This window comes from Oncorhynchus nerka, linkage group LG26 (assembly GCF_034236695.1).
Source record: "Oncorhynchus nerka isolate Pitt River linkage group LG26, Oner_Uvic_2.0, whole genome shotgun sequence".
Taxonomy (NCBI): Eukaryota; Metazoa; Chordata; class Actinopteri; order Salmoniformes; family Salmonidae; genus Oncorhynchus; species Oncorhynchus nerka.
In genome coordinates this window covers 28,631,583-28,654,373 of record NC_088421.1, presented here as the reverse complement: position 1 = coordinate 28,654,373, position 22,791 = coordinate 28,631,583, and the positions used below count along the sequence as shown (strand labels likewise).

General features: G+C 43.2%; 1 protein-coding gene across 6 annotated transcripts in view; it reads left to right on the top strand.

Annotated features, from left to right (window-relative positions):
- LOC115104368 (mucin-3B-like) overlaps positions 1 to 22,791 on the top strand; it is a 52,711-nt gene that overhangs the window by 27,826 nt on the left and 2,094 nt on the right. Inside the window, exons 3-12 of one of the 6 annotated variants that reach the window (XM_065010355.1) lie at positions 1,753 to 1,814; positions 2,999 to 3,295; positions 9,875 to 10,213; positions 10,339 to 10,638; positions 12,558 to 12,872; positions 13,032 to 13,325; positions 13,454 to 13,753; positions 15,459 to 15,773; positions 15,933 to 16,226; positions 16,355 to 16,654. In XM_065010355.1, coding sequence (XP_064866427.1) covers positions 1,753 to 1,814; positions 2,999 to 3,295; positions 9,875 to 10,213; positions 10,339 to 10,638; positions 12,558 to 12,872; positions 13,032 to 13,325; positions 13,454 to 13,753; positions 15,459 to 15,773; positions 15,933 to 16,226; positions 16,355 to 16,654 — 2,816 coding nt within the window. Of the gene's footprint in view, positions 1 to 1,233; positions 1,441 to 1,651; positions 1,815 to 1,844; positions 2,176 to 2,197; positions 2,559 to 2,998; positions 3,296 to 9,874; positions 10,214 to 10,338; positions 10,639 to 12,557; positions 12,873 to 13,031; positions 13,326 to 13,453; positions 13,754 to 15,458; positions 15,774 to 15,932; positions 16,227 to 16,354; positions 16,655 to 22,791 lie in introns of those variants that run through there. The other 5 variants (XM_065010353.1, XM_065010352.1, XM_065010350.1 and 2 more) reach the window with 5 other exon arrangements.

The window sequence follows — 22,791 nt, the reverse complement described above, 5'->3', positions numbered from 1 at the left end:
TCCTCAGCTGTTGTAGCCTGTGGTCTGCCTGTCAGGAAGTCCAGTATCCAGTTGCAAAGGACGGAGTCTAGACCCAGGGCGCGAGCTTGGAGGGAACAATGGTATTGAATGCTGAACTCTAGTTAATGAACAGCATTCTCACATAGGTGTACCTCTTGTCCAGGTGTGATAGAGCTGTATGGATTGCAATGGAGATGGCATCTTGAGTGGATCTGTTGGAGTGTTAAGCAAATTGGAGTGGGTCTAGTGTGTCTGGCATGCTGGCATTGATGTGTGCCAGCCTTTCAAAGGACTTTATGATGACAGGGGTGAGTCATTTAGGCATGTCAGCTTGGTTTTCTTGGGCACTGGAATGATTGTAGTCTTCTAATTGTTTCTATAGAGACGACCAATTAAGTGATGGTCGGCCATGAATGTTTTTTGGCTTAATGTCTGTGTTAAGCGTTGACCTAGATTATACATATCAAATTCGGGAATGATGGCCACCACTCACGACCAACTACCAGCAAATGTATGGAAACAAGGAACAAGGAACAACCAAGGTATCACACCCAAAGTATCTGGAATTAAATAGCCCTATGTTAAGGGATTTTTTTATCAATAATGACTAATTATGTATACATTTCAATCAGGACTGACTAATCAGAATACTATTATGTTACTGTATATGTATGAATTTTCTTTTTATCCTAGTACTGAATATAATGTGTGTAATTATAATCAAGAAGTAGAACAATGACTGTCTGTTCCTTGGTAGAAATGAATGATCTTATCGGCAGACTGGCTAGAATGCTTATCTACACCTTTGCTCGGGTCATAAATTATCTAAATTAGGAGAGATGATGTAGGAAGGCTTGAGAACTATACAGCCTTTGTACCAGGGTGAAGAAGAGACGGGACAGTTCGAAAACTAATGACGTCATTTTCAGTTTATAACCTGTGGTCAACTGTATCATGTTCAGTACTCTCGGGAATAAATGCTGCTGATTGATTTTGAGACTGGTCCATATTATGCAAATAAGAGCCTTACAAAATCTTAGGAATTGACAGAGTGTTTCATTTTAATTGGGTATTAAAACATGTAGGAATTTAATTTTTGTAACACCCTATCAGGATTAATAACTATCAAGATGATGCTCAATATGCTTCCCATACATCAACATTCACAACAGATTGAGAGTGAGCCCCTGCTTCTCTAAAAAGACAGGAATAAAAATGTGCTCACACTCATCCAAAGTTAACTTCATGCAACACTTCCGTTTTGATGGGAAGTGCATCTCCCCAGGGAAGGAGCCAACCATCAATATGCCACAAAATAAAGTTCATGAAGCAATAGTTTGAAATGAATTGGGTTTTTAGTTTAGGGGCAGATAAACAATTATCACTGTGATGACTATTTCGACTACTGGGGGAAAGGAACCCAAGTCACGGTAACTTCTGGTAAGTAGCCTTAACATTCAGACCTAAAGAAGTTATTTAATTATTGACACATAACTAGTGACTATTCAGGTTATTTTGACTGATTTTATACGAAGTATTGGTCAGACCATTCACTGTGACAACTACTTTGACTACTGGGGGAAAGGGACCATAGTGACCGTGTCCACAGGTAAAACAAAAACATATTCTGTTTATTTTTGCATTATTATTGAGGTTGGAGTTTGAGTTAAAAGTCCCTCTCACCTAAAGGCTTGAAATATTTATTTTTGGTCTTCACTTGCGGTAGTTTTTGTGCGTGGCACGTATTGAAAGATTGCACTGTGACAATGCTTTTGACTACTGGGGGAAAGGCACAATGGTTACCGTTTCATCAGGTAAGAAAAAGCATTATGATTTCATCAAATGTGTCAGTGATCATTCGAAAAGTCAAATACATGTGGTTTTTATACAACTCGATTCTAGGTTTCATTTAGTCAATTTGCTAAATTGAATTGAGGATCAAAATCAGTAACGGTAGGCCTACTCTATAACAAAGGCATATTCATAATCTGGACAAAAACAACTGAAATTCATTGATGTGATTTTAAAACGAACCTTTAAAAAGTATGATATGGATGATATTAAATATCGAACTACATTGGCACAGGTTTTTGTGCGTAGCCTGTATTGGTTATTTGCACTGTGACTACCGTTTTGACTACTGGGGGAAAGGGACAATGGTTACAGTTTCATCAGGTGAGACTTTCCATTGAAAATGTCGTAATCTTACAAATACATTTTGAAGCCGTTTATATTCTTCTGCTTTAGGTTATTAAATTCAAGGTTTGTCACTTTTAATCTGCAATGGAATTAAGATACATGTCTATAATGAAGCCTATTTGAAGTAAAGTGTGCCAAACAAACTTCAAGTAAAACATCATAACCTAACATTACAGTAAACGTAAATATCAGAAAGTATACAAATAATTGTGTTCCTTTTGCGCATTTTGGTTAAGAATGGGAATAAGAGGGTATAGAACCTGGGGAGAATGCTTTTTATACCACTTGTTAAGGTAATTGAACACAGTGCTACGCTGCTTTTGACTACTGGGGTCAGGGTACAATAGTAACCGTTTCAGGTAAGAATCTAATTTTAGTTGATGCAAGGTATAGTTCACAGTGGAAAATTATCGCTTAAATTTAAGGACAAATATTTAATCAATAAAAATATTTATGTTTAATCAATCAAAACGTATATAGCCTTACAGTCCTAACTACCTGTCTTTTATCAGTGGATATTGTATTTTACGTTTTTGATAACACATTCAACTCGGTGTAACCTATGTGCATGTATTTGGAGTGAACAATATCCTACCCTGGTAATAAATCATCCTGTATTAAACCTAGCCTACTAATGAATGTTAAATAACCCAACGATGTAAAATAGAATAGGTCCTTAGAATTGTTAACTATTTTATTTGGTCAGTGTTGGTTGATTTATGTATTTATTTTTTAATGGTGTATTCTATAAAACTGTTGGGCTTTATGGAGTATTTGTAACACATTATTTATCTTACAGCCCCATCAACTGCTCCGACTTTGTTCCCTCTTGCGCAATGTGGCTCCGGGACCGGAGATATGATGACTCTGGGTTGCATTGCCACTGGCTTCACGCCTGCCTCCCTCACCTTCAAATGGAATGAAGAAGGCGGGAATTCCCTGACTGATTTCGTTCAGTACCCTGCGGTCCAAACCGGTGGAAGCTACATGGGAGTCAGTCAACTCCGTGTAAAGAGAGCAGACTGGGACAGTAAAAAATTTGAATGCGCCGTGGAACATTCTGCTGGATCAAAGAAAGTACCAGTGAAAAAACAACGTAAGATGTATTTGTTTATCCATTTAATAACATATGTCACAAAAAATAATAATAATATATTATTGAGTTTAATGTATTTATATCCATGTAGCCTATTAATCTACTAATTTCGTAAAAAAAACAGCCTCTGTGATAATCATAATTTGCTGGTAATTTTATGTTTAGTTTTGTTGAAAGACACATTTTTTGAAAACAAAATATTGAAGACAATAAGCTTATGAAATCTGAATAAGACTTAAAAATTGCACACGTTTTTGCTGGAAAATTCCACTGCTGAAATTATGGACTATACAGCCTAGGGTACAATAATTTTGATGCCTACATATTACAATTGTTATCAACGCGCATGCAGTAATTTAGTAACACCTAAATCATTTAGTAACACCTAAATTACCTGACACCTTCAGGCAAAATTAAACAATAAATGCATTAAAACGTAGTCATTGCTAATTGCCGTTCACTGTAACAATCAACATTTGTGTCACTGTCACCCACTGTAGAATAAACCATTTAGGTCAATTGTATAAACATTGATAGGTGCCAGTCTAGTTGTGGTGAATGTGCTATGGCACTAGGATGAGGGTTGGTTGGACTGGCTGTAGCTTGCCCCTTTAGTTGCTGACTATTTAAGCCATCTCCCCTAAGAAGACATGCATCAAACAGTGTTCAGCTCTTTTTGCTTTCGTCTGCCAGCATAATTATTCTATGTCCACAGTCTAAGACGGTATATACTTTGATATACACTTTTTAAAAATGAAAGAATATTTACTTGAATAGTACCGATTCAAAGTTTGGTAACAGAATGACAGCACAAACCGTCATTCTGTTACCAAATTTTGTGTCTTCGCTGTTCTTCAAGTAAATGTGTTTTTGTCAAATTTTCTGTGGAAATTGTAAAAATGAGTCCTTGTGGATAGAGTTGCATGGTTTGTTTAACTTTGCAATCTCTGATTTTAGTTTGAAAAACATTTTAGAAGTGAAATATCGGAGTCTCGCTGTGACTCTGTTACCATGAAATTTCCCATAAGCTGTTTAGCTGTTCTGTTCATCTTTACTGCGCATGTGTAGCCTATGCCAGCTTCTGCAAATGTATGTTGTTTTCTCTCTGCTTCTGCATATATATATATATGTGTGTATGTTTGTTTTTTAGCGGAATATCTGCAACACCCGTCTCTTTACGTAATGACCCCCTCTAAAGAGGAGATGGCAGAAAATAAGACGGCTTCCTTCGCCTGCTTTGCCAATGACTTTTCACCCCGTACACACACAATCAAATGGATGAGGATGGAAAAAGGAACAGAACAAGAAGTTGTATCTGATTTCAAGAGTTCTTGTGAGAGTGAGAAGAAGAGTGAGAAAACTCTGTACAGCACAACCAGCTATCTCAGAGTCAATGAGAGTGAGTGGAAGAGTGAAGAAGTAACATTCACTTGCGTGTTTGAGAACAAAGCTGGAAATGTGAGGAGAACTGTGGGCTACACTTCATCAGATGGTGAGTAAAATACGTCAGATTATCTTCTCTTGGTATCTCATTAAAGAAGCATCAAGAAGCAGGGCTTTTGTGACAGAGCTCTAGGCCAGATTGAAAAGTTAGCACATTTTTCTAATTAGCACTTAAAGGTTTTTCTTAAATTGCATAAAAATAGCCCATGCATGAAAAAGGATTGATTGTGACCAGCCAGCTGGAGGGAAAACAGAATAACCTACATTGATCCAAAACATACAAACTGTTTACATTTTAATTGCTGTTCTCACAAACAGCTTGGTGAACATTCCTTACATCCTTTCTCAGCAGGTCCAGTCCATGGACATTCAGTAGTCATTACGATCATCGAGCCGTCTCTTGAGGATATGCTTATGAACAAAAAAGCTGAGCTTGTGTGCGATGTCAATGAACTAGTTCCTGGCTTCGAGAGCGTCAAATGGGAAAATGACAAGGGAAATACCTTAACCAGCCGAAAGGGTGCCACTGACAAAATTGCCATACTTGACATCACTTATGAGGACTGGAGCAATGGGACAGTATTCTACTGCGCTGTAGATCACACGGAAAACCTGGGGTCGTTGGTAAAGAAACCCTACAAGAGGGAGACCGGTAAGACACACTGCTTTGGTTTCCCCCTCACTTTTCTTTTTACTTAATTGGGATTTCATATTTACAATGTTTCAAAACCTATTAAACAGATATCCAATTGTCCATCATGTGGGAATTAAAAATTATGATAGGAGATTGTGTAGACTAGTGAAAAGTGACTTTAATTGTCAGAGTTGCAAGGAACCAAATGGAGCTGATAGCAATTTGATCTGATTAAATCAGATGATGACTGACTGCAAAATGACAAAATACTTGTCTATGAAGGGTCCCTTTGGCCTCTCAAGACGAAACTCCTGTGAGGGAAGACATTGTTTGATTGGCTTAATATAGGCAGCATTTAGCTAAATGTACATTGTTTGCCAAGTACTTGCATGGGGAGAAGCCCTGACTGTTCTCTCATGCTTCCAGGAGGAGATCCACAGCGTCCATCTGTCTTTCTGCTGGCTCCAGCAGAACAAACTAGTGATAATACAGTGACCCTGACTTGCTACGTCAAAGACTTCTACCCCAAGGACGTTTTAGTGGCTTGGCTTGTTGACGATGAGCTGGTGGAGAGAACGAGCAGTTCAGCATTGTACCAATTCAACACTACTAGCCAGATTCAATCAGGAAGGACCTACTCTGTCTACAGTCAGCTCACATTTAGCAATGACTTGTGGAAGAACGAAGAAGTGGTGTATAGCTGTGTAGTTTACCACGAAAGCATGATCAAGTCCACAAAAATTATTATGAGAACCATTGATAGAGCCTCAAACCAACCCAACCTAGTTAACCTCAGCTTGAATGTGCCTCAGAGCTGCAAGGCCCAGTAGAGGTTGTATTGTGTTTTGTTGATGTGTGTTGCTACGTGTTACCTCTGCTGTTTGTGTCAGTGACATAACATGTTTTGTGTCTTTTAAGTGCAGAATGAAAATCCAAATAAAAACTTTAAATCATTAATCCTGTTGATGTACTGTATGTCATGTAGTTCCTACTCATGTCTGTCCAGTCTCCCCACTTTGTGCATAGCTTCAGTATCTCTGTTTGGGGAAAATGTCAACTCTCAGACTACTAAAACTAATGATAAAGTGACAATACAAGTCAAGCAAAGTATTGATGCTTCAAATTTGCAATCAGGCCAAATTACCATGCAATATATCTGTAATACAGTAATGGTGGACACTGAATAATGTATTAGTATAAAGCTTATTTTGCACACTGAGCTATAGTCTTGTACACAATAGAGAAGTGATATACACTCACATTGTTAAAATGTTCCCCTGATGACAGGAATGAACTATGGAAGTGTAGCTCTAGCATTAGCAACCCAGTTATCTGCTGTTTCAGATATTCTCCTCGTGTCTTTGGTGTTATCAGATGTAGTGCATTGAACTTAATCAGGCTGTCCCGTCTTCTTGTTGTTTGGCTTTGTGTGCTTCTGTTCCCGCTACTGGGTCTCACCTATAGAAATGCTATATGCCTGTTCTATTGATTCAAGTCTACCACCATGGGTTTGGAAATGGATGAGCTATGACTAGGGTTCGTTCACAAGAAGCCAAGCCAAGTAGAAGTTGGAAGTCCCCATTGATCGGCAAGTGTGCCGTTTGGCCAAAGCAAGTCAGGGTCACCTTCACTGCTGGTTTGATATCCTCATGTTTTAGATTTTCAATGTGTTGTATTTGTTAAGTAATAACTCAGTAATTGATGAAAGGTCATAGGGGGTGAGGCAGAAAAAACATGCTCAAGTCCAATAGACAAAGTATGCTTTAGATTTTTTTCTCACGTCCTACCGAATATCACAGTATTATCTATGACTGATACCGGAGACAGTATTATCTATGATTGATACCTGAGACAGTATTATCTATGACTGATACCGGAGACAGTATTATCTATGATTGATACCGGAGACAGTATTATCTATGACTAATACCGGAGACAGTATTATCTATGACTAATACCGGAGACAGTATTATCTATGATTGATACCGGAGACAGTATTATCTATGACTAATACCGGAGACAGTATTATCTATGACTAATACCGGAGACAGTATTATCTATGATTGATACCGGAGACAGTATTATCTATGACTGATACCGGAGACAGCTGTACTATGCATGGTTTCCCATAAAACAGTTGAAAGTATACCCATTCCAACCGTTTGACACTTATTGATAGCCCCTTTAGATCCGCAATGAACAGTAAGGGTAGGCTACATGCAAAACTCCCCCTTGTTAACAATATGGCTGGAGCGATGGCGGAACTAAGATCTATAACAAATACTTTCAGATTTCTTAGGAGCCATCAAGAAGTGTCCAGAAGTTGGGGTTTGTGATTGGGTTTCAGACTGGGCACCAGAGTGATGAGTAACCGTTTTGACTGCCTACTGACACTGTTCTCATATCCACATGCAGATTGTCTCGTGTTGACTGACTGTCCATGCAGCAACACCATGGAAACCGACAGGGACAGCATGGGAAAAACAGCCTTCACCTTCATCATACTCTTCCTCATAACTCTGCTGTATGGCGTTGGAGCAACTGCCATCAAGGTAATGCCTTGTTGGGAATCTGGGGTTTTTACTAAATGGGATAAGCTTTTGTCAGATTTGACTTTTTTGTAGCAGGTTAGGGGAAAGGGTGATACCTAGTCAGTTGTCTTGCACATTTAACCCAACCCCTCTGAATCATAGAGGTGCAGGGAGCTGCCATAATCAACATCCACATTTTCAGAGCTGAGGGAAATGTGGGTTAGCTGCCTTCCTTGCTCAGGGGCAGAACAACAGATGTTTACCATGTCAGCTCAGGGACTCAAACCAGCAACCTTTCGGTTACTGACCCAATGCTCTAACCACTAGGCTACCTGCCGCAGCTGGTTAGGATAATTAATGTAGCAGGTTAGGAGAATTAGGATAAGGTTAGGAAAGAGGTTAGGGTTAGCTAAAATGCAAAAATAAAGTTAACTTGACAAAAGCTGTATCCCTTCTAGCCATGACCGTAGTGTGGGAAGAGTAGTGGGAAAGGAAGACATTTTGGTTTTGAAAGTTCCATAGTCTGTATGGATCCACATTCAAACAAACAATCCATGAATGTGTGGTAGAACTTTCAGTAGCAACATGAACAGATTCTAGCAAGACATGAATGTACACATAGGCCTGTTTTGTGTGTTGCAATTCTCTGCAAGAGGCATACTAGTGAGAGGGAATACAGTAATAACCTAAATCTATTATATATAACTTACATTATAACTATATTATTATATAGGCCTAATAGTTATATTATATATAAGTATAGTTAATTACACAAGTCATTTTATTGAAGTGTCAGCTAATAAAAATAATAATTGCATCTAAATAGATGTCACAATTATTGTAAGTAATTGAAGTGAACAAATGTTTGCTTCTTATTTCAGGTGAAATGAAGAAACTGAGTTTGAAGTACTTGAAGAAGATATAACTTTTCATACTTACAATACAGTATATGAATGGATACAATACATGTAACTCTTCTCCTGCTTGTCTTTATTGTTGATTTTGTTTGAATAGTTCAACTGTAGAGGTTAGATTTGTAAATATTTCATTGTGCCTTTTTAAACTATTAAGATAATAAAAGTGTAACTGAAGTGAACAACAGTGTATTGTTCTTCCCTTAGCGTTTCTCCATTCATTAGAAAGAAAATGCAGCTAGAATGATGCGTTATAATATATTATAAACATTGAAGAAACACATTTATGAATTACAGTTACATTAGTATAAGTGTTTTAAAAGTGATTTTAGAACTGCGTGGCTGTTGTGATGTGTGGATGAATCTACAGTAAGTAATCTACATCTTATTTTTGCTGGATGCTGTTTGCGCACTGGGTTCTGCATGAACACATCTGGAATCAGTGGGCCTTGCTAAACTTGGTATGCAAACTATTCAGAAATAGCTTGATGGGTTGTCAAAACAACGAAAGTGTAACACCGAGTGGTAAGAAGTTACATAATAGAATTATAGAAGAGAACTCTTCATGCAGATAGCTCAGAAACATGCAAATTGCAACTGATTTCCTTAAGCAGAAGTAGACACACACCTGGCTTCTAATACACACGGTTGCTCAACATGTTTCACTTCTGTTTTTTGGGATGCTTTTTTGGGACCAGGGTGTTACCCCACGCTTCCGCTTGCTGCATTCCCTGTTCGCTGAGGCCTGTCCTGCTCTAACACCTGTGATTCACAACCCTCCAACTCCACATCTGACCACTACCATTACCAGTTCTCTGTGGCCAGCCAGCCAGCTACCTAAAAGGTCCATAGCGCCATCTAGGTTATGTTAAAAGTCATTACACTCAGCCCAGGCATAGACTGGGTTACTTTAAACTGCATATAAAAAGGTATGAAGAATTTGATTAAAAGCTTACAATCTGACTTTGGTTTACATCTTGTTAATCACCAAATCGGAAAAAATTGTAAAAGTCAAAAAGTAGCCCTGAATTTTCCTCCTCCTTCCACTTCTTATTAGTGCAGCGGGTCATTCCTCCAAATATCACACTGTATCCTCTCTGGGAGGAACTGGAGGTAGGATCGAAGGTGGGAATCCTCTGCATCCTGAGTGGGTTCTACCCTGACAAGCTGAGTGTGGAGTGGCTGCTAGATGACAAGACTGTGACCACATCTCCAGTCCAGCGGAAGCTGCAGAGTGTAGAAGGTGAGGAGAAAACATTCAGCCTGAACAGCCAGTTGGAGCTGGACCGGAACCAATGGACTCAAGGGTCAGAGGTCACATGCAAGGCCACCCACAATGCAGCACAAGGACCACCTACAGGAACGCCAGTCTCCAGGACCACCAGTATTTGCTCAGGTGGGTTTCAGTGACGGAACTGTGTATTGGGCCAGAGGATGGGTATAGAAAAGTGTACAATTGAAAAACATAGTAACAATCCAAATCTAAAAGTCTTGTGAATCCTCCATCTGTTTTCCTTTCAGCGTTTCCCTCGTCTACTCCATCCCTCCACCTGGAGACCCCCAGATTCAGGACAGTGATGACACAGACTGAGGTAACAGCTACATGTGTGGTCCACTCTCCATATGACGCCAAAGTGTCCTGGCTTCTGGATGGAAAAGACCCAACCAGCAGGACCCCAGTGAACCAGGCCAGCAGCACAACTCAGAGCATCAGCAGTAGCCTGACTCTTCCCTCAAGCCAATGGAAAACCCTGAACACAATAACATGCAGAGCTGAACATCGCTGCTTCAACTCCACAGAGAAGACCAGTAATGTTAAAGGTTAGAATGGAACTTTGTGATCATATTTGTATTTTACAGGCTCTACCAAACAGTGCAACAAAATGTATTCAGTGAACAATAGGTAAGTAAAGGAAGAAAAATAACAGTAAAAAGACAGTGAAAAAAAATTGTAGCGAGGCTATAACAGTAGCGTAGCTACATACAGACACCGGTTAGTCTGTCTGATTGAGGAAGTATGTACATGTAGATATGGTTAAATTGACTCCTCCCTATAGGCTGTCGTTGTCCGTGATCAGGCCTACCACTGTTCTGTCGTCTACAAACTTAATGATGGTGTTGAGTTGTGCCTAGCCATGCAGTCGTGGGTGAACAGGGAATACAGGAGGGGACTGAGCACGGACCCCTGGGGGGCTCCAGTGTTGAGGATCAGCATGGCAGATGTGTTGCTACCTACCCTCACCATCTGGGGACAGCCCGTAGGAAGTCCAGGATCCAGTAATAGAGGGAGGTATTGAGTCCCAGGATCCTTAGCTTTGTGTCACTGGGCAGCTCACTGCTGTGCTTCCCTTTGTAGTCTGTGATAGTTGGCAAGCCCTGCCACATAAGACGAGCGTCGGAGCCAGTGTAGTACAATTCAATCTTAACCCTGTCTGTATTGGCGCTTTGCCTGTTTGATGGTTCATCAGAGGGAATAGCAGGATAACTTATAAGCTTCCGGGTTAGAGTCCCGCACCTTGACAGCGGCAGCTCTACCCTTTAGCTCAGTGCAAATGTTGCCTGTAATCCATGGCTTCTGGCTGGGATACGTACGTACTGTCACTGTGGGGACAATGTCCTCGATGCACTTATTGATAAAGACAGTGACTGATGTGGTAAACTCCTCAATGCCATCAGAAGATTCCCGGAATATGTTCCAGTCTGTGATAGCAAAGCAGTCCTGTAGTTTAGCATCTGCTTCATCTGACCACCTTTTTAAAGACCGAATCACTGGTGCTTCCTGCTTTAATTTTTGCTTGTAAGCAGGAATCAGGAGGATATAATTGTGGTCAGATGTACCAAATGTAGGGCAAGGGAGAGCTTTGTACGCGTCTGTGATCATACCTCGTCTAATTTATTGTCCAATGATGGCACGTTGGCGAGTAATATTGACGGTAACGGCAGCTTTCCCACTCGCTTTCTACGGATCCTTACGAGGCACCCCGCTCTGTGTCCTCTGTACCTGCGTCTCTTTCACTTGCAAATAACTGGGATGTTGGACTTGTCGGGTGTTCTGAGAATGTCCTGTGCGTCCTGCGTGTTGAAGAAAAATTATTTGTCTAATCCGAGGTGAGTGATCGCTGTCCTGATATCCAGAAGCTCTTTGTCTAATCCGAGGTGAGTGATCGCTGTCCTGATATCCAGAAGCTCTTTGTCTAATCCGAGGTGAGTGATCGCTGTCCTGATATCCAGAAGCTCTTTGTCTAATCCGAGGTGAGTGATCGCTGTCCTGATATCCAGAAGCTCTTTTTTGCAGTAAGATACGGTTGCAGAAACATTATGTACGAAATAAGTTACAAATAACATGAAAAATCCCCACATAATAGCACAATTGGTTGGGCGCCTGTACAACAGCTGCCATTTCTTCCTGCGCCATTGGTAGCAACACAACATAACCACAACATGGTGGCAACACAACATGGTAGCAGCACAAAACATGGTACAAACATTATTGGGTACAGACAACAGCACAAAGGGCAAGAAGTTAGAAACAACAATACATCACACAAAGCAGCTACAACTGTCAGTAAGAGTGTCCATGATTGAATCTTTGAATGAAGATATATACAGAGAGAAGTACAGCAAAACATGCAGTATTCTTCTGTCCTCCCCCATAAAAAGTAGAGATTATTGACACTGAAGCCAGATCAGTGTTCCTTTCTCCTGTTTACCCCTCTCCTCTGTGTGCTTGTGTTCTCCAGGACCTGCAGTGAGCAGCACTACCACAGTTCTGATCAGGAGGTCTCTCCCAGAGTTACTGAAGGGAGACAGTGCTGTGCTGGAGTGTGCCATCACACAACTCTCCTCCAGTGACCTCTACATCACCTTTCAGGCCAATGGGGTTGATTTCCCTGAGAAACAGTATGTGGATCTGCCTGCCTCCAATGGCCCCCATTCACTCACCAGACGGTTCTCTATCCCCAAATCACACTGGAAGACAGACAACACTTTCACCTGTAAAGTGAACCAAGGCTACTCCAACAGCTGGGTGTCTAGCTCCAAAGTCAAGCTTTTTGGTGAGTGAACTTCTCTCATCTGACCCAATTATACCTTCTCAAATGCTTGAAAATGTAGAAAGGCCTACCAACATGACATTATATTTCCATTGTTTGTTGTATGATATTCATGCAGCACTCCAGGGCTAAAATTGAAAAAGGAAATGGTGTTCTTTCCAGGTGAACTGTCCATGGAACTCCTTCTAGTCCCCAGTGAGGAGTCGTCTGGCTCAGGGACCCAGAAACTCATGTGTTCTGGGTGGGGCTTCAACCCTAAAATCAAGTGGCTCTCTGGGTCTGAACAGAGGTCTGCAGCAGACAATGAGATAAGGATGGGGGAAGACGGACATGTGGCACTAACCAGTCATATCACAGTAACACAGCAGGAGTGGAATGAGGGGAAGAACTTCATCTGTGAGGTAGATGACAAAGATCTTCAGAAATCTGTCAGGAAGAGCACCAGTTTATGCACAGGTAGTTTGTAAAACTTACAGAAGTGCCTTACCTGTTTAAAGTTTACTTCAAAAGTCATAAATCATAACCTAATTACCTTGGAGTATAAAGAACGATTTTATCTCCACACTCATCTGTTTTGCTCTCAGCGTTTCCCTCGTCTACTCCATCCATCCACCTGGAGACCCCCAGATTCAGGACAGTGATGACACAGACTGAGGTAACAGCTAAATGTGTGGTCCACTCTGCGTATGACGCCAAAGTGTCCTGGCTTCTGGATGGAAAAGACCCAACCAGTAGGACCCCAGTGAACCAGGCCAGCAGCACAACTCAGAACATCAGCAGTAGCCTGACTCTTCCCTCAAGCCAATGGAAAACCCTGAACACAATAACATGCAGAGCTGAACATCACTGCTTCAACTCCACAGAGAAGACCAGTAATGTTAAAGGTTAGCATGGAACTTTGTGATCATATATTTGTATTTTTTTTACATTTTATTGAACCTTTATTTAACATGGCAAGTCAGTTAATTAAGAACAAATTCTTATTTACAACGACGGCCTTCCAAAAGGCAAAAGGCCTCCTGTGGGGATGGGGTCTGGGATTAAAAATGAATAAATAAATAAAATATAAATATAGGACAAAATGTGGGGACAATGTCCTCGATGCACTTATTGATAAAGCCAGTGACTTATGTGGTGTACTCCTCAATGCCATCAGAAGAATCCCGGAACAGTTTCCAGTCTGTGATAGCAAAACAGTCCTGTCGTTTAGCATCTGCTTCATCTGACCACTTTTTTATAGACCGAATAACTGGTGCTTCCTGCTTTAATTTTTACTTCTAAGCAGGAATCAGGAGGATAGAATTGTGGTCAGATTTACCAAATGTAGGGCAAGGGAGAGCTTTGTACGCGTCTCTGTGTTTGGAGTACAGATGATCTAGGATTGTTTTCCCTCTGGTTGCACATTTGACATGTTGATAGAAATTAGGTAGAACTGATTTAAGTTTCCCTGCATTAAAGTCTCCGGCCACTAGGAGCGCCGCCTCTGGGTGAGCGGTTTCTTGTTTGCTTATTTCCTTATACAGTTGACTGAGTGCGGTCTTAGTGAAAGCATCCGTTTGTGGTGGTAAATAAACAGCCATGAAAAGTATAGCTGAAAACATTCTAGGCAGATAGTGCAGTATGCAATTTATCACAATATCCTTTACTTCAGACAAGCAAAATCTAGAGAGTTCCTAAGATTTCGTGCACCAGCTTTTGTTTACAAATATGCACAGACCCCCCCACCCCCCCACCCCACCCCCCCTCATCATACCGGAGTGTGCAGTTCTATTTTGCTGGTGCAGCATATTTCCCGCTAGCTGAATATCCATGTCATCATTCAGCCACGATTCCGAGGAACATAAGATATTACAGTTTATGATATTTGTGATAGTACCTCGTCTAATTTATTGTCCAATGATGGCACGTTGGCGAGTAATATGGACGGTAACGGCAGCTTTCCCACTCGCTTTCTACGGATCCTTACGAGGCACCCCGCTCTGTGTCCTCGGTACCTGCGTCTCTTTCACTTGCAAATAACTGGGATGTTGGCCTTGTCGGGTGTTCTGAGAATGTCCTGTGCGTCCTGCTTGTTGAAGAAAAATTCTTTGTCTAATCCGAGGTGAGTGATCGCTGTCCTGATATCCAGAAGCTCTTTTTTGTCGTAAGATACGGTTGCAGAAACATTATATACAAAATAAGTTACAAATAACATGAAAAATCCCCACATAATAGCACAATTGGTTGGGCGCCTGTAAAACAGCTGCCATTTCTTCCTGCGCCATTGGTAGCAACACAACATAACAACAACATGGTGGCAACACAACATGGTAGCAGCACAAAACATGGTACAAACATTATTGGGTACAGACAACAGCACAAAGGGCAAGAAGGTAGAGACAACAATACATCACACAAAGCAGCTACAACTGTCAGTAAGAGTGTCCATGATTGAGTCTTTGAATGAAGATATATACAGAGAGAAGTACAGCAAAACATGCAGTATTCTTCTGTCCTCCCCCATAAAAAGTAGAGATTATTGACACTGAAGCCAGATCAGTGTTCCTTTCTCCTGTTTACCCCTCTCCTCTGTGTGCTTGTGTTCTCCAGGACCTGCAGTGAGCAGCACTACCACAGTGCTGATCAGTAGGTCTCTCCCAGAGTTACTGAAGGGAGACAGTGCTGTGCTGGAGTGTGCCATCACACAACTCTCCTCCAGTGACCTCTACGTCACCTTTCAGGCCAATGGGGTTGATTTCCCTGAGAAACAGTATGTGGATCTGCCTGCCTCCAATGGCCCCCATTCACTCACCAGACGGTTCTCTATCCCCAAATCACACTGGAAGACAGACAACAATTTCACCTGTAAAGTTAACCAAGGTTTCTCCAAAAGCTGGGTGTCTAGCCCCAAAGTCAAGCTTTTTGGTGAGTGAACTTCTCTCATCTGACCCAATTATACCTTCTCAAATGCTTGAAAATGTAGAAAGGCCTACCAACATGAAATTATGTTTCCATTGTTTGTTGCATGATATTCATTCAGCACTCCAGGGCTAAAATTGAAAAAGGAAATGGTGTTCTTTCCAGGTGAACTGTCTGTGGATCTCCTTCTAGTCCCCAGTGTAGAGTTGTCTGGCTCAGGGACCCAGAAACTCATGTGTTCTGGGTGGGGCTTCAACCCTAAGATCAAGTGGCTCTCTGGGTCTGAACAGAGGTCTGCAGCAGACAATGAGATAAGGATGGGGGAAGACGGACATGTGGCACTAACCAGTCATATCACAGTAACACAGCAGGAGTGGAATGAGGGGAAGAACTTCATCTGTGAGGTAGATGACAAAGATCTTCAGAAAACTGTCAGGAAGAGCACCAGTTTATGCACAGGTAGTTTGTAAACTTACAGAAGCGCCTTACCTGTTTAAAGTTTTGCTTCAAAAGTCATAAATCATAACCTAATTACCTTGGAGTATAAAGAACGATTTTATCTCCACACTCATCTGTTTTGCTCTCAGCGTTTCCCTCGTCTACTCCATCCATCCACCTGGAGACCCCCAGATTCAGGACAGTGATGACACAGACTGAGGTAACAGCTACATGTGTGGTCCACTCTGCGTATGACGCCAACGTGTCCTGGCTTCTGGATGGAAAAGACCCAACCAGTAGGACCCCAGTGAACCAGGCCAGCAGCACAACTCAGAGCATCAGCAGTAGCCTGACTCTTCCCTCAAGCCAATGGAAAACCCTGAACACAATAACATGCAGAGCTGAACATCGCTGCTTCAACTCCACAGAGAAGACTAGTAATGTTAAAGGTTAGCATGGAACTTCGTGATCATATATTTTTATTTTATTTTATTGAACCTTTATTTAACGACGACCTACCAAAAAGGCAAAAGGCCTCCTGTGGGGATGGGGTCTGGGATTACATTTACATTTACATTTAAGTCATTTAGCAGACGCTCTTATCCAGAGCGACTTACAAATTGGTGCGTTCACCTTAAGACATCCAGTGGAACAGCCACTTTACAATAGTGCATCTAAATCTTTTAAGGGGGGGGGTGAGAAGGATTACTTTATCCTATCCTAGGTATTCCTGAAAGAGGTGGGGTTTCAGGTGTCTCCGGAAGGTGGTGATTGACTCCGCTGTCCTGGCATCGTGAGGGAGTTTGTTCCACCATTGGGGGGCCAGAGCAGCGAACAGTTTTGACTGGGCTGCGCGGGAACTGTACTTCCTCAGTGGTAGGGAGGCGAGCAGGCCAGAGGTGGATGAACGCAGTGCCCTTGTTTGGGTGTAGGGCCTGATCAGAGCCTGGAGGTACTGAGGTGCCGTTCCCCTCACAGCTCCGTAGGCAAGCACCATGGTCTTGTAGCGGATGCGAGCTTCAACTGGAAGCCAGTGGAGAGAGCGGAGGAGCGGGGTGACGTGAGAGAACTTGGGAAGGTTGAACACCAGACGGGCTGCGGCGTTCTGGATGAGTTGTAGGGGTTTAATGGCACAGGCAGGGAGCCCAGCCAACAGCGAGTTGCAGTAATCCAGACGGGAGATGACAAGTGCCTGGATTAGGACCTGCGCTGCTTCCTGTGTGAGGCAGGGTCGTACTCTGCGGATGTTGTAGAGCATGAACCTACAAGAACGGGCCACCGCATTGATGTTAGTTGAGAACGACAGGGTGTTGTCCAGGATCACGCCAAGGTTCTTAGCGCTCTGGGAGGAGGACACAATGGAGTTGTCAACCGTGATGGCGAGATCATGGAACGGGCAGTCCTTCCCCGGGAGGAAGAGCAGCTCCGTCTTGCCGAGGTTCAGGTGGTGATCCGTCATCCACACTGATATGTCTGCCAGACATGCAGAGATGCGATTCGCCACCTGGTCATCAGAAGGGGGAAAGGAGAAGATTAATTGTGTGTCGTCTGCATAGCAATGATAGGAGAGACCATGTGAGGTTATGACAGAGCCAAGTGACTTGGTGTATAGCGAGAATAGGAGAGGGCCTAGAACAGAGCCCTGGGGGACGCCAGTGGTGAGAGCGCGTGGTGAGGAGACAGATTCTCGCCACGCCACCTGGTAGGAGATTAAAAATGAATAAATAAATAATATATAAATATTGGACAAAACACACATCACAACAAGAGAGGTAACACAACACTACATAAAGAAAGACCTAAGACAACAGCATAGCAAGGCAGCAACACATGACAACACAGCAAATCAAATCAAAACAGAGTTTTTTTGTCACGTGCGTCAAATACAACAGATGTAGACCTTACAGTGAAATGCTTACTTAAAGGGCTCTAACAAACAGTGCAAAAAAGGTATTCAGTGAACAATAGGTAAGTAAAGAAAGAAAAACAACATTAAAAATACAGTGAAAAATAGCAGTAGCGAGGCTATGTACAGTAGCGAGGCTATGAACAGTAGCGAGGCTATAACAGTAGCGAGGCTATGAACAGTAGCGAGGCTATAACAGTAGCGAGGCTATAAATGTAGCGAGGCTATAACAGTAGCTAGGCTATAACAGTAGCGAGGCTATAACAGTAGCGAGGCTATAAATGTAGCGAGGCTATGTACAGTAGCGAGGCTATAACAGTAGCGAGGCTATAACTGTAGCGAGGCTATAACAGTAGCGAGGCTATAACTGTAGCGAGTCTATAACAGTAGCGAGGCTATAACAGTGGCGAGGCTATAACAGTAGCGAGGCTATAACTGTAGCGAGTCTATAACAGTAGCGAGGCTATAACAATAGTGAGGCTATAACAGTAGCGAGGCTATAACAGTAGCGAAGCTACATCCAGACACCGGTTAGTCGGGCTGATTGAGGAGGTTTGTACTTGGGGAGATATGTTTAAAGTGACTATGCATATATGATAAACTTAGAGTAGCAGTAGCGTAACAGATGGGTTGGCGTGTGACGGGTGGTGGGTGGCTGGTGGCAGGTGGCAGGACACAATGCAGATAGCCCAGTTTGCCAATGTGCGGGGGCACTGATGGTTGGGCCAATTGAGGTAGTATGTACATGAATGTATAGTTAAAGTGACTATGCATATATGATAAACAGAGAGTAGCAGCAGCGTAAAAGAGGGGTTGGGGGGGCACACAATGCAAATAGTCTGAGTAGCCATTTGATTACCTGTTCAGGAGTCTATTGGCTTGGGGGTAAAAACTGTTGAGAAGCCTTTTTGTCCTAGACTTGGCACTCCGGTACCGCTTACCATGCTATAGTAGAGAGAACAGGCTAAGACTGAGGTGACTGGGGTCTTTGACAATTTTTAGGGCCTTCCTCAGACACCGCCTGGTGTAGAGGTCCTGGATGGCAGGCAGCTTAGCCCCAGTGATGTACTGGGCCATAGGCACTAACCTCTGTAGTGCCTTGCGGTCGGTGGCCGAGCAATTGCTGTACCAGGCAGTGATGCCACCAGTCAGAATGCTCTTGATGTTACAGCTGTAGAACCTTTTGAGGATCTGAGGACCCATGCCAAATCTTTTTAGTTTCCTGGGGTGAAATAGGCTTTATCGTGCCCTCTTCACGACTGTCTTGGTGTCTTTGGACCATTCAAGTTTGTTGGTGATGTGGACACCAAGGAACTTGAAGCTCTCAACCTGCTCCACTACAGCCCAGTCGATGAGAATGGGGGTGTGCTCGGTCCTCCTTTTCCTGTAGTCCACAATTATCTCCTTAGTCTTGGTTACATTGACGGATGGGTTGTTATTCTGGCACCACCAGGCAGGTCTTTGACCTTACATTTACATTTACATTTAAGTCATTTAGCAGACGCTCTTATCCAGAGCGACTTACAAATTGGTGCGTTCACCTTAAGACATCCAGTGGAACAGCCACTTTACAATAGTGCATCTAAATCTTTTAAGGGGGGTGAGAAGGATTACTTTATCCTATCCTAGGTATTCCTGAAAGAGGTGGGGTTTCAGGTGTCTCCGGAAGGTGGTGATTGACTCCGCTGTCCTGGCGTCGTGAGGGAGTTTGTTCCACCATTGGGGGGCCAGAGCAGCGAACAGTTTTAACTGGGCTGCGCGGGAACTGTACTTCCTCAGTGGTAGGGAGGCGAGCAGGCCAGAGGTGGATGAACGCAGTGCCCTTGTTTGGGTGTAGGGCCTGATCAGAGCCTGGAGGTACTGAGGTGCCGTTCCCCTCACAGCTCCGTAGGCAAGCACCATGGTCTTGTAGCGGATGCGAGCTTCAACTGGAAGCCAGTGGAGAGAGCGGAGGAGCGGGGTGATGTGAGAGAACTTGGGAAGGTTGAACACCAGACGGGCTGCGGCGTTCTGGATGAGTTGTAGGGGTTTAATGGCACAGGCAGGGAGCCCAGCCAACAGCGAGTTGCAGTAATCCAGACGGGAGATGACAAGTGCCTGGATTAGGACCTGCGCTGCTTCCTGTGTGAGGCAGGGTCGTACTCTGCGGATGTTGTAGAGCATGAACCTACAAGAACGGGCCACCGCATTGATGTTAGTTGAGAACGACAGGGTGTTGTCCAGGATCACGCCAAGGTTCTTAGCGCTCTGGGAGGAGGACACAATGGAGTTGTCAACCGTGATGGTGAGATCATGGAACGGGCAGTCCTTCCCCGGGAGGAAGAGCAGCTCCGTCTTGCCGAGGTTCAGCTTGAGGTGGTGATCCGTCATCCACACTGATATGTCTGCCAGACATGCAGAGATGCGATTCGCCACCTGGTCATCAGAAGGGGGAAAGGAGAAGATTAATTGTGTGTCGTCTGCATAGCAATGATAGGAGAGACCATGTGAGGTTATGACAGAGCCAAGTGACTTGGTGTATAGCGAGAATAGGAGAGGGCCTAGAACAGAGCCCTGGGGGACGCCAGTGGTGAGAGCGCGTGGTGAGACCTCCTCCCTATAGGCTGTCTCGTCGTTGTCCATGATCAGGCCTAACACTGTCGTGTCGTCTGCAAACTTAATGATGGTTTTGGAGTTGTGCCTGGCTATGCAGTCATGAGTGAACAGGGAGCACAGGAAAGGACTGAGCACGCACCAATGGGGGACTCCAGTGTTGAGGATCAGTGTGGCAGATGTGTTGCTACCTACCCTCACCACCTGGGGGCAGCCCGTCAGGAAGTCCAGGATTCAGCTTATAAGAAGGTGTTTAGTCCCAGGATCCTTAGCTTAGTGATGAGCTTTGAGGGAACTATGGTGTGGAACCCTGAGCTGTAGTCAATGAATAGCATTCTCACATAGGTGTTCCTTTTGTCCAGGTAGGAAAGGGAAGTGCGGAGTGCAATAGAGATTGCATCATCCATAGATCTGTTTGGGAAGTATGCAAATTGGAGAGGGTCTAGGGTTTCTGGGATAATGGTGGTGATGTGAGCCATGACCAGCCTTTCAACGCACTTCATGGCTACGGACATGAGTGCTACAGTTCTGTAGTCATTTAGGCAGGTTGCCTTTGTGTTCTTGGGCACAGGGACTATGGTGGTCTGCTTGAAACATGTTGGTATTACAGACTCAATCAGGGACATGTTGAAAATGTCAGTGAAGATAACTGCCAGTTGGTCAGCACATGCCCGGAGCAGACATCCTGGTAATCTTTCTGGCCCCGCAGCCTTGTGAATGTTGACCTGTTTAAAGGTCTTACTCACGTCGGCTACGGAGAGTGTGATCACACAGTCGTCTGGAACAGCTGATGCTCTCATGCATGCCTCAGTTTTGCTAGCCTCGAAGCGAGCATAGAAGTGATTTAGCTCGTCTGGTAGGCTCGTGTCACTGGGCAGCTTGCGCCTTTTGTAGTCTAAATAGTTTGTATGCCCTGCCACATAAGACGAGCATCAGAGCCGGTGTAGTACGATTCAATCTTAGCCCTGTATTGACGCTTTGCCTGTTTGATGGTTCATCAGAGGGCATAGAGGAATTTCTTATCAGCTTCTGGGTTAGAGTCCCGCACCTTGACAGCGGCAGCTCTACCCTTTAGCTCAGTGCGAATGTTGCCTGTAATCCATGACTTCTGGTTGGTTGGGGTACGTACGTACAGTTACTGTGGGGACAATATCCTCGATGCACTTATTGATAAAGCCAGGGACTGATGTGGTGAACTCCTCAATGCCATCGGAAGAATCCCGGAACATGTTCCAGACTGTGATAGCAAAACCGTCCTGTAGATTAGCATCTGCTTCATCTGACCACTTTTTTATAGACCGAGTCACTGGTGCTTCCTGCTTGTAAGCAGTAATCAGGAGGATAGAATTGTGGTCAGATTTACCAAATGTAGGGCAAGGGAGAGCTTTGTACGTGACTCTGTGTGTGGAGTACAGATGATCTAGGATTGTTTTCCCTCTGGTTGCACATTTGACATGTTGACAGAAATTAGGTAGAACTGATTTAAGTTTCCCTGAATTTAAGTCTCCGGCCACTAGGAGCGCCACCTCTGGGTGAGCGGTTTCTTGTTTGCCTATTTGCTTATACAGCTGACTGAGTGCGATCTTAGTTTCAGCATCCGTTTGTGGTGGTAACTAAACAGCCACCAAAAGTATAGCTGAAAACTTTCTATGCAGATAGTGTGGTCTGCAATTTATCACAAGATACATCTAGAGACTTCGTTAGATTCCGTGCACCAGCTTTTGTTTACAAATATGCATATGCACTCCCTTTCCTCCAAACGTAACGACGGTCATTATGGCCAAACTGTTCTATTTTTGTTACATCAGACCAGAGGACATTTCTCCAAAAAGTATGATCTTTCTCCCCATGTGCAGTTGCAAATCGTAGTCTGGCTTTTTTATGGCGGTTTTGGAGCAGTGGCTTCTTCCTTGCTGAGAGGCCTTTCAGGTTATGTTGATATAGGATTCGTTTTACTGTGGATATAGATACTTTTGTATCTGTTTCCTCCAGCATCTTCACAGGGTTCTTTGCTATTGTTCTGGGATTGTGATACAGTGAATTATAAGTGAAATAATCTGTCTGTAAACCATTTTTGGAAATATAACT